The sequence below is a fragment of the Nicotiana tabacum genome, chromosome 19 (genome assembly GCF_000715075.1).
Source record: "Nicotiana tabacum cultivar K326 chromosome 19, ASM71507v2, whole genome shotgun sequence".
Classification (NCBI taxonomy): Eukaryota; Viridiplantae; Streptophyta; class Magnoliopsida; order Solanales; family Solanaceae; genus Nicotiana; species Nicotiana tabacum.
This window is the reverse complement of record NC_134098.1, coordinates 45,443,028-45,461,025: the sequence shown is the minus strand read 5'-3', so window position 1 is coordinate 45,461,025 and position 17,998 is coordinate 45,443,028. Positions and strand designations below refer to the sequence as shown.

Genomic DNA, 17,998 nt, shown 5'->3' with positions numbered 1-17,998 from the left:
ATGTACTCATACTACACTTGTTACACGTTTTGTGCAGGTACATAGATGACTAGTAGCCTTGTGGCCGCAGAGGCGCGGTTATTACGGGGACTTGGGTGAGCTGCATCTTATGTACGACCCGCAGCCAGCAGAGTCTCCTTCAGAGTATTGTATTTTCTTTCCTGTCCGAATTTGTACTCTGGACAGTCATTGTATTTTACTTTAAATTCCTAGAAAATGCTCATGCACTTGTGATACCGGGTTGTGGGATGATTATGGGATGTTCAGTATTGAAATTAGAAAACATTGTTATTTATTCTGTAAATTCATCTTTTCTAGATAAATTGAAGTAAAATTCACGATTTTAAAAATATTAAAATGAGAATTTAACTAACTATTTAGTGTTGGCTTGCCGGACAGTGGTGTCCAGCATTGTCATGACCTTAAACGGATTTTGGGTCGTGACAAATATTTACTATCTAAATAATATAAATGTAATTTGTTAACACTTTATTTTGTAATACAAATAATGAATACACTAACATATACTATAACATGCTATATATATAGTTAAAGTAGTACAACGAAGTGTGTGTGTGTGTGTGTGTGTGTGTGTGTGTATATATATATATATATATATATATATATATATATATATATATATATATATATATATATATATATATATATGCGCTAGGACCACGGGTTCGGGTTCTTTTGGGGATAGACTTGTGAAGAAGCAATAATCTAATTAGTATATATAATTTATCATCATCAAATATATCTATTTGTAAATTGATTCATCAACTTATAACTTACTTAGATGCATCGATGAATATTAAAAATAAAACGTTTGACCTATATCGATTAATAGTAAAAACAAAACGTCTCGACCTATATCGATTAATCTATGTTATGCATTATTAGTGTTGAATGAATGAAAAATAGAAGAATTAATACTAAATATCTTTGACATGTATATACATATGGATTACAAATTAAAGAAACGAAAGAAGTTATTAGCATTAAGTAAACGAGTTAATAGGTCAAATTAACGACTAAACATATTTAAAATAGAATAATATTGATTTATCAATTGATAAATTTTTCGTACGTAGTAATGTATGTGATTGATCATCAATTACAATATAGTGTATGTCTGTGTGTGTGTGTGTGTTTGTATGTGTGAAATTACTCATATACTTAATTATAACTTAGAAAATTTACTTAGATAGATGCTATTATAATTTATTAAAAGTAATTAGTTAATATAATTATTTATAAAGATTATGCTTATAGTTTATAATTATTTATAATAATTGTATATGTGAATAAAATAAATGATTATAGTTTGTAATAATTTTTTTATAGTTTATAATATTTTAAGAAATAAAAACACAAAAAAAAAAAACAATTTAGTTTTTTTTAAAAACATAACAAAAGTTGGTCGGTTAATAGTCAAACGGTTAACACTTAATGTACCGACCAACTTTGGTCGGTAATTCTAATATTAGATCTGAAATACGGGATTCCCTCTCATTTCTCTTACCTCTCTTCTCCAAATTTTTATACTCCTCACTCAATACCCTTCCCCTCTCCTTCTCTATTTCTCTCACACAAATCACATTCCCCACCCCACATAGCCACTTCCCCGCCGTCGCCGTTGCCGCTGCCACTGCCGCTGCTAGCCACTGCCCAGCTGCCGCCCCTCCTTCTCCACCTCCTAAAAATTCGAGGTTTAAATTACAACTTATTTCTTTTGTGTATAAATTTAATATTTTGTTAATTAGTTAATTAGTGTTTCAATTGATTGTTTAACTTTGCATTTTATTGAAATCTAGGGTTTAGGTCTTGTTTTAATTAAATTGATTACAAATGGTGTAAATTGAATGTTTAACTTTGTATTATTTTGAATAGTTTAGATAGAATTGAATTATTAACTTTGAATTGAATTTAGTTTTTAGGATTTGTTCTTGTGAATTGAACTTTTAGGGTATGAGTTGAACTTTTAGGATATGAATTGAACTTTTTGGATATGAATTGAACTTTTAGGATATAAATTGAACTTTTAGGATATAAATTGAACTTTTAGTTTATATTTAAACTCTTAGGATATGAATTGAACTTATAGTTTATATTTAATTATATTTACTATAATTTAATTTTGGTGTACTTAGGAAAAATTAATTATCTTAATTAACTAAAAAAGATTTAATTTATTTATAATTATAGAATAAATTAATTTGTTATTATTTTATTTGTATAGATGGAACATCGTATTTGGATATACAATAGGAATTATCCTAATCGGCTGGAATTGCGGGAGGATTTTGTAGAAGGGGTTGATGACTTTATTAGACATGCAATGTCACTTTCACCATTCCAAATTGAAGGAGTAATTAGGTGCCCTTGTGTCACGTGCGATTGTGTGAAGTTTAAAAAATCGGAGGAAGTTAAGCTTCTTCTTTATAGGAAGAGGTTTATAGAGAATTACTTTGTGTGGACAAATCATGGAGAGATCGATGGTAACCATGGAATATTTCATAAAATGGTTGATGCTGAAAGTAGTAGGTCGGTGGAGAATACAAATTCATGATGCGACACCATATTCATGCTGGCTTGTCTTTCTTACACCTTATAATCTACCACCTGAGTTATGTATGACTAGTCTATATATATTTTTAAATTGTATTATCCCCGGTCCACGTAATCCGAAAAGTTTGATTAATGTATATTTGCAACCTTTGATTGATGAGCTAAAACAGTTGTGGTATGATGGTGTTGAAACATAAGACATATCAACCAAGCAGAATTTCAATTTGCGTGCTAATTTAATATGGACTATTAACGATTTTCCTGCGTATGGGATGTTGTCTGGGTGGATGACTGCTAGGAAGCTAGCTTGTCCTTACTGCATGGAAAATGGTAAAGAGTTCACTTTGAAACATGGCCGAAAGCAATCATGGTTTGATTTTCACCGTCAATTCTTGCCTGATGATCATGAGTTTAGAAGGATGAAAAATGCATTCAAAAAGAATAAAGTGGAATATGATTCGCCACCTCCGATACTTTCAGGTGAGGAAATTTGGGAGAGGGTCCAGAACTTCAGTAAAATTACTGAGGCTCCACCTTATAGATTCCCTGGATATAATGTTACTCATAATTGGACGAAACAGAGTATATTTTAGGAGTTGCCTTATTGGAAGGATAATCTTCTCCAACACAACCTTGATGTCATGCATATTGAGAAGAATTATTTTGACAATTTGTTCAACACAGTGATAGATGTTAAAGGTAAGACAAAAGATTACCCGAAGGCTAGAATGGACTTACAAGAATATTGCAGGCGACTTGAATTATACTTGCAAACAGCAAACAATGGTAATGTGTTCAAGCTCAAAGCAAGTTACACATTCACTTTGGAGGAAAGATGACAAATTTGTGATTGAGTTACAGAATTGAAGATGCGTGAGGGTTATGCATCGAATCTAGAAAAAAAGGTAGATATGGAGGTAAGGAAGTTGAGCCATTTGAAAAGTCATGACTGTTATGTTTTCATGGAGACCTTAGTGCCTATTGCATTTTGTGGTTTGCCTGAAAGAATCTAGAAATCTATCACAGAGATCAGTTTGTTTTTCAAAGACTTGTGTTCTACCACATTAAGGGAAGAAAACCTACTTCGGATGGATCAGAACATTCGTGTAACTTCTAGTAAGATGGAAAAAATATTTCCATGTGGTTTTTTTGATGTGATGGAACACCTTCCAATCCACCTTGTACACGAGGCACGACTTGGAGGGCCTGTTCAATGCAGATTGATGTATCCATTTGAGAAGTAATATTATAAGTTTGATGTAATATTCTATTTTATTTGAATGTTCTTGGCTAACAGGACATTATGTAGGACAATTGGAAAATGCAAACAATTTGTTAAGCAGAGGAATAGGATTGAAGGATCTATATGCGAAGCCTATCTTGCAAAGGAAACTGGACATTTTTGTTCTTATTATTTTGAGAGTAATGTGCCATGTTCTAGGAATAGGTCTAATATGCACACTGTCGAATGTGTGAATGATCCATTATATCCACCAATGTCCATATTCATTCAACCAGGCCGATGTTCTAAGGATGATAGAAAGAGAAGTTTGAGTGATATGGAATACAAGTCAGCTACAACTTATGTGTTGCTAAATTGTCCCGAAGTTGTACCATTTCTCAAGTAAGTTTTGATTTATTAGTTATCAAAATGTAATTACATATTGATACAACTACTAAAAATATTTGATGTGTCACAGTCACTTTGTGGGTCAATTTGGCCATGATGCTGTATATACGAGATTTGATGCATGGTTCAAACAGTTTGTAAGTTTATCCTGATAATGTTCTTCTGAAGTTTTCGCTATATATATATATATATATATAATAAAAATTGATTCATAAGTTGTGCTAACTTATGAATTTTTTTAACACTATGTAGGTAAATAATCTAAATAATGGTGTAAATCAATTTTTGAAAGATATATCTTGGGGACCTGGGCTTCAGGTCACAACAATGTCTAAGTACATAGTGCATGGTTATAAGTTTCATATAGAGGATTGCTCTAAAAATAAAAATAGCAACAACAACTGGGTGTGGGTTCAAGGTGGTGATGGAATATACATGTTGGCCATATAAGAAATTGATACTCTTTAGATGTAAGTGGTTTGATCCAAATCCAACAAGCGGTACAAGAGTACACCACTAATACAACATAATTGAGGTTAATCATACGAGGGAGTATGATCGCTATGATCCTTTTATTATTGTAATAACGTTAGGCAAGTGTATTATGCTCCTTATCCATTGCGGCGGAATAAGTTCGATTGGTGGGTTGTTATAAAATCTAAGCATGTAGGTAGGGTGGAAGTCGAGAATATGTTAGATGTTGCATATCAAAACGATATCTCCAGTTTTCACCAAAAGTGGACAATCAGTTAGAAAATGATTTGGAACATCCTGAACGTATATTGGAAGAAGTTGATATAAATAAAGTAACAATTATAGAAAATGAGGACGAAGAATCAACTGATGAAATTCAAACAAGTGAGGACGAGGAATTCTCGAACGAGGAACAATACATCGACGAGGATTAAAAAGTTAGTTTTTTAAAGCACTCTCATTTTATAACTAGTTTCTTATATGTTTCAATCTAAATATGTATTATATTATGCAGATGGCAGGCAAGGATCAAGGTAACAATGACCCTAACAGTACTCGGGGTCGATAAAAGGCTAGGAAGGGAAAGAGGAGGGTAGATAATAATACTCCCTCTTTTCCACCCTCGTCAGAGATGCCTATGTCTTATCCTCCACCGCACGGTTATACTGAGCTGCAACATCATCACGAGGCCTACACCTTCATCTAGACACCGGGTTTTCCATCACAGGGCCATAGGACTATACGTCCGACATACAGTCCAGCTGCCTCACAGCCATGTGGATTGCAGCCATCTGCATCACAGCCACGTGGATCGTAGCCATCTGCATCACATCCACGTGGATCGCATCCCCACATATCACAGCCACATGGATCACATCCATCCATGTCACAGCCACTCGGGTCACAGCCATCAGTATCACAGCCACATGGGTCACATCCAGCTATGTCGTAGTCACAGGGATCGCAACCATCTTCATCATCGACTCCATCTATTTCAGGCCTTCGCCTGCGAGACAGTAGCTCTGAGCTACCTACACTATCTACACATGTCTCTGATACACATTCTGAGGATGATGATCCATAGGCAGTGCATTATGATCGCTATAGCAGCATCATCATAGTCCTTGAGGGTGACGGGTAAGAGTTATTAATTTTTGCGTCTATTATTTTGTAATGTTTTTACTAATATATTCTTGTATTTTTGTTGTTAAATTGCAGGTTCAGGCAGGGTAAGAAGACTACGAAGATAATCACCAATGCCATCAAAAAGCTTTATGATGGCCCTTATGCGACTTAGACTGATTTTCCATTCTCGCTGAAGGAGCAAATTTTCAATCAGTTTAAGGTATAAATGTTCTTTTAAGCAGTTTAATAATTTATATTTATGATATTTTCATCTAATATTTAACTTTTGAAATGCAGAGCAAGTGTGTATGGGAAGACCGCTATAGCGCAGAAGTAGCTGCAAATTTTTATCATAAAGCTCGCAAGAGATTGGCAGATCATTTCTCAGATGCTAGAAAGAAGAACAAGAGGCCTAATTGGTGTCTTGAGCATTTATGGAATGATTTGTTAAGGCAATGGCTTACCACGAATTTCTTAGAGAGGAGCAAAAAAGGAAAGAAAGCTCGCTCATCCGAGAAGGGAGGCTCCTTGCACACTGGGGTGCTATCAGCCTGGGGATAATAAAAAGAAGATTGGTAATTGCTTAATTAAATTATTTTACTTTTCTAAGTATATCAATTATATTTATTAACTAAATTAATTTATTTTCATGAAAAGAAGTATGGGCATCCAATGAGCCATGATGAGCTATTCAAGGAGACGCATATTATAAAGAAGAAGAAAGAGAGGGATGGAGATAGGTGGGTCGAGGACCGGGCCTCGACTGCATATGTAAGCTTTCAAATTTCCTTAAGTGTTATAATTTACTTTTATAAGAATTTTTAAATACTAATTTAATTTAAAATAATATAGGAACGCTACCAAAGTAACGTGGAGGATTTCAATCGTAGTCAGCCAGCTGGTGAATCGGGCGAGCCAACCCAACCTTCGGACGAGGATGCTAAAAGAATATGATTGGAGGCTGTTGGCGGTCCAAAATGGGGGAAGGTATATTGGCTTCCTATTAACAAATTCCATCGCTATAGGTGTGGAATGCAAGGAATAGGGACTTCTTCGCAAGGCGAGGAACATAATAGGGAGAGCCTCTCGGCTATGCGGGAGACAGTGACAAAGCTCACATCCGAGCTAGAAGCGGCCAAGGAAAGAGAAAGGCTTAGAGATGCTCAATTCCTTGGCATGCAAGCTCAGATCAGAACTCTCCTATCTACTGGAGCTTTTTCGTTGCCCCGGTCTCGTGAGTCATCCCCAGAGGCTCGATCTCCACGTAATCATTCCTCCCATCCTCCTCATGATCGTTCCTCCCGTCCTCCCCCTGATCGTTCTTCCTGTCCTCCACAAAACCGTTCTTTATACCGTCTTGTAGATGAAAGTTCATCAAACGGTGATAATGATGTTGTAGAAAATACCCCTTGACGATTACTTTGATATACTTTGAACTAGACTAATAGAACCAGTTTTGGATTAGATTGAACAATTTTGAACTTGTTGTAATTAGTATTTGCTTGGTTTTGGATTGTGATGTTCAATTGAACTTTAATTTGTTAGTTTTAAAGTATTAATTGGATGCTTGGTTGTTATTATTGTTGTTGTTGGGTTTTTGATTGGATTTGTGGCGAATTGAGGATTATTAGATTTGAATTGGGGGTATTGGTATGCTGTTTCTATTTGGCAGGTGGTGTAGCTACCAAAACACGCATATTCTGCCAAAATTAAAACCAGAAAATCGACCCACCTTGGTCGGTTACTAATAAAAAAAAATTAAATTGCACATTACCGACCAATGTTGGTCGGTTAATGTATAATGAATTCCCAGAATTCAACATTACCGACCATCTTTGGTCGGTTTTCTGCCTGCCCAGTCCAATTTACCGACCAATTTTGGTAGGTATTTTTATATTTTAATTATTTAAAATAAAATATATTTTACAGTACCGACCAAAGTTAGTCGATTTTTAAAAATTTTAATAATTTATACAAAAAATATATTTTCCAATACCGACCAAAGTTGGTCGGTAGGAAAAATTAATAAATTTAATACACCGACCAAGTTTTGTCGGTAAAATTAAATTAATAAAATAATATTCCGACCAGTTTTGGTCGGTAAGCCAAATACATTGTCAGATGGTCGTGTAGAGCTTACCGACCAATGTTGGTCAGTAATTTCCGACCAACTTTGCTCGGTATGCCCTTCCGACCTTCAAAATACCATCCACACGAAAATAGTCGCATTTTGGATAGTTATTGGTCATTACCGACCAACTTTGGTCGGTTTTTTTAGACGGAGTTTCCCAGATATTTAGTAGTGTTTGATGCAAATAAACGAATTTTTATTCTACGTCATTCTTTTTTCTTTTTATTTCATTATACTGGAACCATTGAATTAATTAGATTGTGATTCTTAATTCATGATTAAGTGAGAAATGTTTTAAGTGCAAACACATGTCAATCATCGATTGACTTGACATTTATGCAAGTAAATTTTACCGAGAAGCATTTCAAACATTTAGTGCGTTTGGACATAAAAATTTTAATTTTTGAAATAAAGAAGTATTTGGAGTTAATTTGAAAAATAGTATTTGGAATTTACAATTATGTTTGAACATGTATTTCACTTGAAAATATATTACAGTTTTGTGTGGGGTGGGAGGGGGTATTTTTTTTTTGAAAATTTTGAAAAGGTGGTCAAAATCACTTTTTGATTTTTGAAAAACTCATTTTCAAAAAGTTGAAAATTTTCATAGACAAACATATTTTTGAAAAAAAATTAAAAAAAGAAAGAAAGTTTTTTATGGACCAACGGGGCCTTAGTGCAAGGGTGAGCGAGGAGAAAAATCCCAAATGATAGAGATATAATTTTCAATAACCAATATCAATAATCGATAATGATAGAGAAAATATTTAGCAACTATTTATAGGCAAGACGCCTATTTTAAGCTAAACTCCTAAATTTTGTAAGATATCTAATATAAATAAATCTCGTAGTCTAAAGAGAACTCTACTATATATAAATTTAAAGTCACTTGTTTTACATCATGTCAAGTCGAATCCCAAATTTTGACTCCATAAAATGATATAAATACAAATCTAGTTGCTATTAAACTATGAAAACATTGTTATGTGTTGTCTAGTTAATCTTATAGCCTGTTTGGCCAAGCTTTTTCAAGTTCAAAAGCAATTTTTTTTTTTCAAATTTGAAGTTTGGCTAAGCTTTTAGGAGAAAAAAAAAGTGCTTCTGAGGAGAAGCAGAAGCAGTTTTGGAGAAGCAGAAAAAAATAGCTTCTTCCGAGAAGCACTTTTGAGAAAAATATACTTAGAAGCACTTTTTAAAAGCTTGACCAAACACTAATTGCTGCTTAGAAGTACTTTTTAAATTAATTAGCCAAACACAAACTACTTCTCACCAAAAACACTTTTGAAAAAAAATACTTCTCAAAATAAACTAATTTTTCCAACTTGACCAAACTGGCTATTATTCATGAGCCACACATATCTTTGGAAATCAAAATTCAGTCTCATAGTCCAAGTCTGAGTGCCCATAATCAGTCAACTATCAAGGGTAAACAAATGGTTAAGAGTCAAATCATAGTTCAATATGACCATAAAAATCTAATCTTGTTCATCTAGGTTTAAGGAGCTTTGCTAGTCACATATTTCTTTTAAGGATTATATTTGTCATCTTCCATCCAAAAGAAAAAGAAAAAAAAAGTGCGAGAAAGAGAGAAGCAAAGTTTTTATTGGTTTCTCACCCGTTGCTCGATACTCGTTTTAGGGTTATGAATAATTTGAATTCACGTTAAATAAGACCAATTAAAAAGGTAAGCGATTTCTACCCGTCATTTTAGCTCGAATTCAAAACCTAATTAAAAGTGAATGGATTCTACCTATCTCACTACACTCGTTAATGGTAGAGAAGCGAGGTCAAATATAAAGTAATAGAATTGATTACACATCTACCTATTCATTTATGGTCAAGAAAATGAAGAGGGCGGGTTACTCAAACATGTCAAATTGTGTCCGTGTAGTGTGTTAGGGTCTCAGTTTGGGTCCTACTGCGCATGCTCATGTCCATAAAATTTGATTGTATCAAGTGACTAGGAACATGATTGACTTTGACTTAATTATTATAAACCAAATGCTTCAAGTTTTGTTCTTTACTAGGCAAATGTGGTGAAACTTGACATAACATAAATATTTAGTATTTTATTTTGAATTTAATTTCTGTGTTCCCGTCATCGACAACAGATAATTGTCAATTGTAAATCTAATTTGTTAAGTTAAAAAGTAAAGTAACTATATTTTCAATTAAAATATATTGATAACATAAATATTATTTATAATGTACGTACATAAAACTTAATTTTTTTAAAAAAAAAATTTCTCCAAAGTAGATACCATTAGAAGGAATGGGAACAGCATGGGACCTCTAGTCAAAGTAAAGAATGAATTCCTTAAAAGAATGGTGGAAGGTGGTGGGTAATCATCATATAAAATTATCAAAAGTTGCCACCGTTACTCTTTTTTGGTTTCTCTCATTGTGTTTCCTTTCTTTTCCAAACTTTTCTGCTGATTGGAATCAAAAGCCAAATTTTGCGTTTTTTGGATCTATTTTTACATATTCTTTATAATCTTACCAGCAACTATTTGGACTTCCATATGCATGGACCGAATTACATGGTAATTATTGAATATTTTTACTATTCTGCTGCATTCATGACAAGGTTATATTAGTGTTGTATTTACAATTAATTAAATCTATTCTAATTACCTGGTTGAATTGATAATTTTAGATGTGTATAAAAGAGAGATAGTCAAGAAGTTAAGCAGGGATGTTTGTCGGCTGGTACAATACGATATTTGAATATAATGGTTTAGTATTTTCAGTATTTGATTTCTTAAAATGATATAACAATACCATACTTAATTAAATTCGATATGATTCGATTTTTCTCCTTTTGATTTTGATTTATTTGGTCCGGTAATTTCAATTTGCTCAGCTTGAATACTAACTAGTGCATAGAAATAGACTTTAATATTTTTAATTAAAATACTCAAAAATATAAAAATAAAAATATTCTAAGCTCACGTGACTTGACAAAATTTTTGTCCAAAACTAGCAAGTATCAACCCATAGAGAGGAAAAAGGTACATAAAAAAAAATATTTGATCATTGAAAATACCTTGTTGCTTGTTTAGAGTTAATTGCTGAACTTAGAGAATACAACATGGACTAATCCAACAGATGCAACAATAATACATGAGTAAGAAACACCCTAAAATCATAAAAATATCATGTTAAATTACTTGACAACCTGGCGATAAGAGTCAGAATATACAACCTACCTTGTTTCGCCATTTTCCTAAAGAAGTACATGAATTCCACTGTCAATCTCAACATGAATGCCAAAGAAAAGTATTATATCTTAGTAGGTTATAATTATATATATATGTTGGTACATTATCGGTATTCCAAAACTTTATTTTTAAGTACCAAATACCATAACTACTATAAAATATTTTTAAAACTTAAATCGAATACCATACTAAATGCCAAAATTTTCAATTTCAATACGGTAACTCAGTATTTACCTAATTATGCACATCCCTAAATTTTCCTTAACTTCTTATCAATTTCAAATTAACATGTGATCAACAGCGGAATAATAATAATAATAATAATAATAATAATAATAATAATAATAATAATAATAATAATAATAATAATAATAATAATAATAATAAAAGAAATGCACTTATTAATGTGTATAACCACCATACTTAGTAGGGTGAGAAAGTACCAATAAAATCATCATTTATGACGAAACCATTCTTAGAAGAGAAAGATAAAAATCATCTTTTAAGTATTAAATTACTCCCTCCGTCTCATATTATCAGTCGTGGTTACTAAAAATAGTTGTCTCAAATTATTTATCATTTTAGAAGTTCAAGACAAAATTGATTATTTTTTTCCTTTAATACCCTTAGTAATAATTGTTCTTGAAGATGTAGATAATGCAATTATGACTAAATATTAAATGAAGAGAAATTATATCTTAAAGGTAAAACAGTCAAAATCTATCCTATTTAATATTTTTTTAAGGGATATGTAAAAGAGAAACACGACAGATAATTTGAGACAGATGGAGTATCCTTTAAACTTTTAAAATCATAAATTTTAAAAATATTCTTTTCTTTATAAATTTGTATCGAGGGAGTAAAGTTATCTTATATAAACTGAAAGGAATACTTAATAAAGTTGAAACTCCAAAGTTCTGCTTAATTAGCGTACCCCACTAAGTGAGGTTATGAACTCTCTTTTTTTTTTGGTTGAGAAGTCATAATCAGCAGACTATAGGAGCAAAAGCCATTCGATTTAGATCATTCTAGCTTGTGTAATAAATACTCCAAATATGACCTTGTTTTATTCAATTATAGGCTCCCAATTATTCGTGTTTCCAGCACACAGCCACTGGCTTCGTTCCTTTGTTTTTTGTTTTTTATTCCCTTTGGCGGGGAGTTATTTTCCCTACAACTACATTTATATTGTCAAAATTTGTTGCTTTTTAAAGCTTTGACTCTCATACAAAATCATCAACATGAATTTACTTGAGACATAGGTATTGAATATTATTCCTTTGCTTTCATTGTGGACTCTTTGGTTAATTTCTGGTTTTCGCCAGCAAAGAGAAACATCGATATACAATTGCATATAGTATCATGTTTTTACCAGAATAATAGGAGTAGCAAAGGAAGAAAAGCCATGTATACAATCTTTTTTCTTTCCTTTTTTAAAAAGATCATTAAGCATACAAAGTGACGTTTTCAACAATGATTTAAGTTATATAAATTGTATACGGCTGAAACCTTCGTACGTCTGATCGAGATGGGAACATAATGGACCGAAGAAAGCCTTCATAATATCGAGATGAGATCCGAAAAAGGCACAAACGAGCTTCCAATTTTAGGTACAGGTCATATACCGAGCTCGAAGTCATTATCGAGCTCGGGTCCGAATCGAACTATGATGAGATGTGATGGAATCGAGCTTAAGGGTCAGAGGCCAACTAATATCGAGCCCAAGTCATTACCGGACCCCGAGTCAGCATCGACCTCAAACCCGCATCGAGCTCTAAAATTGGAAACCGACCAATACCGATTCCGATCAAGATCGAGCTCATAGACAAGAGCCGTTACAGCCGCACTAAGAGAGAGAATCTCGGCGGGAATTAGGGAAAAACTGATTTATCATGGGTTCTCCACTATGTATTTTTAATTATATTTAAAGTAGGATCCCCCACTATAAAAAGGATGGCTATATTTCTGTAAGGAGGAAGTTTGACATATATTGTAACTGAGATATCATACACTCCTATATTGAAGAGTTATCCTTTTTTAGTTTCATAGATTGATTCATCTTGCTTAATCCATAAATCATCTTCTTTCCAACTTTGCTTATTTTTCATTCTCTATGGTCAACACTCGATATTTCTATTCATTCTTACGATTTGTGTCAAGTTATACCACATGCTCTTAGAACTACGAACAAATTTAACTCTATCCATTTTTCGGGTAAACATACATCGATAAATTATTATTATTATTATTATTTTGCTTATTATATTTTAATATATTGTACGAAGGTAATCTTTACATGCCATCACCTTAGTTCCTTCCTAAGTCCAGCAATCACAACATCTACCGCATTATTTATTCCTCCCATCCTATGTTTTATCTGCTCCCAATAAAGATTGTTCGGGAACTTTAATAGCAAGAAATCCTAGTCTATAATTACTCTCTTTCGCTTAATATAATTAACCATATTAGCAACAACAAAAAAACAGCCTTACTTTTCAGTTACTAATCTTAGGATAAATATATATAACGCTATCACTAGTTGATCTGATACTAAAATTTATTTTTTACGGTATCAGTATGTAGAGAAGGTAAACTCTTTGAACAATACAATGATTAACACGAAATTTTCTTGTGAGTTGTGAAGCAATAGCATCTTTTTTACTGTGGTAAGATATATACTTAGAAATGAGATGTCAAAAGGACAAAGCGGCAATGATGAAAGTTGAGGGACAAAGAGTAAAATTTGTCAAAACAGAATAACGACCTTTTCTTCCCGCTTTTTTCTTGACTTTCTCTGTTTCGACTGAACCAATGTTTGCTAAACTTGTTCCTTTTTTGGCACCCCTTTATCTGCTGCTAAACATTAATCCCAATCAAATATTATAGCTTCATTGTACAGCAATAAGAATATACAAATGCCACAGAAAGAGAGTTAATGGTGGGTATTTTAATTATTGGTACTATCAAGGACATGACCCACAAAAGAGGCCCATTGGTTTGGACAAGTGTAATCTATGATTTGAGCACAAACAGTTTGACGCAAAAATGGCCAAAGAAGTAGACCAACACCAATATTTTCCACTGTGTCTTTGTCCCCCTCATTACCTGGCTTCTTTAACAACCTTCACGTTCTTGTCTTCTGTTTCTCAAAATTGCATTTTTTCCTCTGGATTTTCTTCACTACGGCCATGGACAAACACCATTCTCAATTGTCTCTCGCCAAGTGTTCACGGCAGCGTTATAGTGAATGGTTTGTATTTAATACTCCAGTTTTTTTGCTTTATTTGGTTGCTATGGTTCATTTGTAGTTTTGTATTTGGTTTAACTGTACTTAAGTGAAATTTTTGTCTGTAGGAACTGGAAGTGTAAAACAGGGTTCATTTGTTGTTTTCTACTTATTTGATTTATCTTTTATTTTTTATGAAATTTTTGTATGTGGGAATTGGGAAGTGTAGTCAGTTCAGATACTACAGTAGATGTAGGACGAGATAACCATAGCCTTCGTCTTTGGATTGCTGAAGACGGCAAAGCATTCTGATGGCCGTTTGGGGTGATTATTGATTGGCTGACCAAGTTAGCTCACTTCCTGCCGATCAGTATGACTTACTCTATGGACACTTTAATCCATAGTGCGCGCGTGTATATATATATATATATATATAGTTAGTTAGTTAGTTAGTGCCTATACAGAATAGCCTGAGGGTTGGGTTTTGGGGGGAGGAGGTGGGGAACTTCCATTCTTTTCCTCTGTTATGGTTTGTTCTTAGCTAGCATAAAAAGGTAGTTCGGTGCACAAAACTTCCGCTACATGCAGGATCTGGAGAAGGATCGTACCACATTGGGTCCATTGTATGTAACCTACCTTGCATTTCTGTAATAGATTATTTCCACAACTTGAACCAAGGACTTCTTGGTCACAGGATGACAACTCTTACTGTTGCGTTAAGGCTCCCTTCTCAAAGCTAGCATAGGAAAGGAAAAAATGTTTCAACTTTTAAAGGAGTGTTGAAGTGGTAGGGGAAGACATATAGTTAAAATACACTCGAAGCTGTAGGGACATCTGATTGCCTCATTTTTGCTTCAGATATTAATATATAGTAGTAGAAATCTCATTGACAATAATCGTTTGGGTGCTCCTTTTTCATGTTTCTTGTGCAATTTTCTTTCCCCACTCCTCTTTCTTGCTCTGAATTATGGCCATCAGTACACTTACCAAACATAAAAAATTTCTAGTTGTGAGAAATGTCTTAACATGACATAAATGCTTAGATATTTGCTTTTATAACATGTTGTTGTCTTATTTCTAATCAGCTGTTTGATCTGTGGTATAGGGTGTTTCGGGATGTTCCAAGTGATATAACGATAGAAGTAGATGGTGGCACATTTTCATTGCATAAGGTAAATCTGTCAATTGTCTTCTCTTATTTGCCACTGCAAACTGGTGATAGATTTTGTGGAGTAATTCACATTGTAGAGGTAATGAAACATAACGAAAAAATGACTTCTTTTGGAGAGGCGATTCGTATTAGTCCCTTTCATACAGTTATAGTTAAGTCTTCAGAAAATGTTAATTTCATGCCTATGAGCAAGTTCAGAGGCTACAATTCAACAGAAGCTCCTAACATAGATGCATATGATGTGATGCAGTTTCCTCTAGTCTCCAGAAGTGGGCGAATTCGGAAGCTTGTAGCAGGGCACAGGGATTCTGATATATCAAGGATAGAGCTTCTTAGCCTACCAGGTGGAGCTGAATCATTTGAGCTGGCAGCAAAATTCTGCTACGGTGTTAACTTCGAGATTACAGCTGCAAATGTTGCTCAGCTTTGTTGTGTATCAGATTATCTTGAGATGACTGAGGACTATTCAAAGAACAACCTTGGTTCCCGAGCTGAAGAATATCTTGATATTGTTGCTTGCAAGAATCTTGAAATGTGTGTTGAAGTCCTGAAACAATGCGAAAACCTACTCCCTTTGGCTGATGAGCTGAAAATAGTTACCCGATGCATTGATGCTATAGCCTCTAAGGCTTGTGTGGAGCAAATTGCTTCAAGTTTCTCGCGCTTGGAATATAGTAGTTCCGGTAGACTCCATATGAACCGCCAAGCCAAGTGTGAAGGAGACTGGTGGATAGAGGATTTGTCAGTTCTTCGCATTGACTTGTATCAACGAGTCATAACAGCGATGAAATGTCGTGGTGTTAGGCCTGAAAGTATTGCAGCATCACTAGTGAACTACGCACAGAAGGAGTTGACAAAGAAGTCCACTTCCTGGAATCAATCGAGCCAACCCAAAGTTGACGTGGTTTCTCGTTCAAACGGCCATGAAAAAGTTGTGGTCGAGACAATTGTTAGCCTTATGCCTGTTGAGAAATTGGTTGTTCCAATATCCTTTCTTTTTGGGTTGCTGAGAAGTGCAGTGATGCTCGACTGCACAGTTGCTTGTAGACTTGATCTTGAGAGGCGGATAGGATCTCAATTGGATATAGCTACTCTCGATGATCTTCTAATTCCTTCCTTTCGTAATGCTGGTGACACATTATTTGACATTGACACAGTGCATAGAATCTTGGTTAATTTTTCTCAGCAGGAGGATAGTGATGAAGATATGGAGGATGTCTCAGTTTTTGAGTCTGATAGCGCTACTTCGCCATCCCAAACTGCGTTATTCAAAGTCGCTAAACTGGTGGACAATTACCTTGCTGAAATTGCACCTGATGCAAACCTAAAGCTGAACAAGTTCATAGCAATTGCCGAAAGCTTACCAGCACATGCTCGTACTGTCCATGATGGACTTTACCGATCAATCGATGTCTACCTCAAAGTATGTACTACAAATTGCTTGAAATATGTTTAAGAAAAAGCATTAATGGTTTGAGTTAAAGTTTTAAAATTAAATGTCAGGAGAAAACTCACGGTACTTGTTTATTCGAAACTAAGCTGTTTGCTAATGACTTAAATGAATATGGTATCGTTATATGAGGAGGATTAAGTACTTTACATTGAGTTTGATTTTGCCCTTAATAGAATCTTCTAACCTAAGTCCATATTTCTAAAGAAGTAGTAGAGCTTCCTTAGGCATTTCCTGAAGTTATTACTTTTGACTAATCATCGACGTTCATTCATGGAAATTCCAGGCTCATCAGGCGTTATCAGATCCAGATAGGAGGAGACTATGCAAGCTGATTGATTTTCAGAAGCTCTCACAAGAAGCTGGATCACACGCTGCACAAAACGAACGCCTCCCACTCCAATCAATTGTACAGGTTCTATATTTCGAGCAACTGAGGCTTCGAAATGCCTTGTTTTGTTCTTATCCTGATGATGATCATAAGCCAATGCACCAATCGTGGAGGATCAATAGTGGTGCTTTAAGTGCAGCTATGTCTCCCCGGGATAATTATGCTTCTCTAAGACGAGAAAATAGGGAACTAAAACTTGAACTAGCACGAATGAGGATGAGATTGAATGACCTGGAGAAAGATCATGTTTGTATGAAGAAAAATATGGAAAAATCTAACTCCCGGAGTTTCATGAGTAACTTCTCGAAAAAGATTGGCAAGTTCAACATTTTTGGACATAGTTCTTCAAGGGAGTCAAGTTCTCCTTCAAAGAGATCACAAGTTACTGATTCTAAGCTAACTGAAAGAACATGACAGACAAACTTCTAGTGAGTAATTGCAAATGGTACTTGTAATATCTGTTCCGTCGCACAACCACTATTTTCTGTCCCAAATCTTGTATATGAGCTTTAGAGATTTGCTTTAGCTAGTGCGATTTCTCCCTTTTCAATGAAGTACAGTAAATTTTGGGTTTTGATGAATATGAAGGATCTTTAAGTTATACA

General features: G+C 34.2%; 1 protein-coding gene across 1 annotated transcript; it reads left to right on the top strand.

Annotated features, from left to right (window-relative positions):
• The first annotated feature begins 14,088 nt into the window (after window positions 1-14,088).
• On the top strand, window positions 14,089-17,998 carry LOC107816860 (BTB/POZ domain-containing protein At5g48800-like). The gene is made up of 4 exons (XM_016642603.2): window positions 14,089-14,405; window positions 15,487-15,553; window positions 15,803-16,975; window positions 17,289-17,998. The coding sequence occupies exons 1-4, from the start codon at window positions 14,344-14,346 to the stop codon at window positions 17,805-17,807; spliced, it is 1,821 nt and encodes a 606-aa protein (XP_016498089.1). The 5' UTR covers window positions 14,089-14,343; the 3' UTR covers window positions 17,808-17,998.

What these genes read in the sequence shown, in the direction of transcription:
- LOC107816860 (XM_016642603.2), top strand. Translation starts at nt 14,344, where the DNA reads ATGGACAAACACCATTCTCAATTGTCTCTCGCCAAGTGTTCACGGCAG. An exon ending in GCACATTTTCATTGCATAAG is followed by an intron (nt 15,554 to 15,802) that starts GTAAATCTGTCA and finishes GATGTGATGCAG; the next exon opens with TTTCCTCTAGTCTCCAGAAG. An exon ending in CAATCGATGTCTACCTCAAA is followed by an intron (nt 16,976 to 17,288) that starts GTATGTACTACA and finishes TGGAAATTCCAG; the next exon opens with GCTCATCAGGCGTTATCAGA.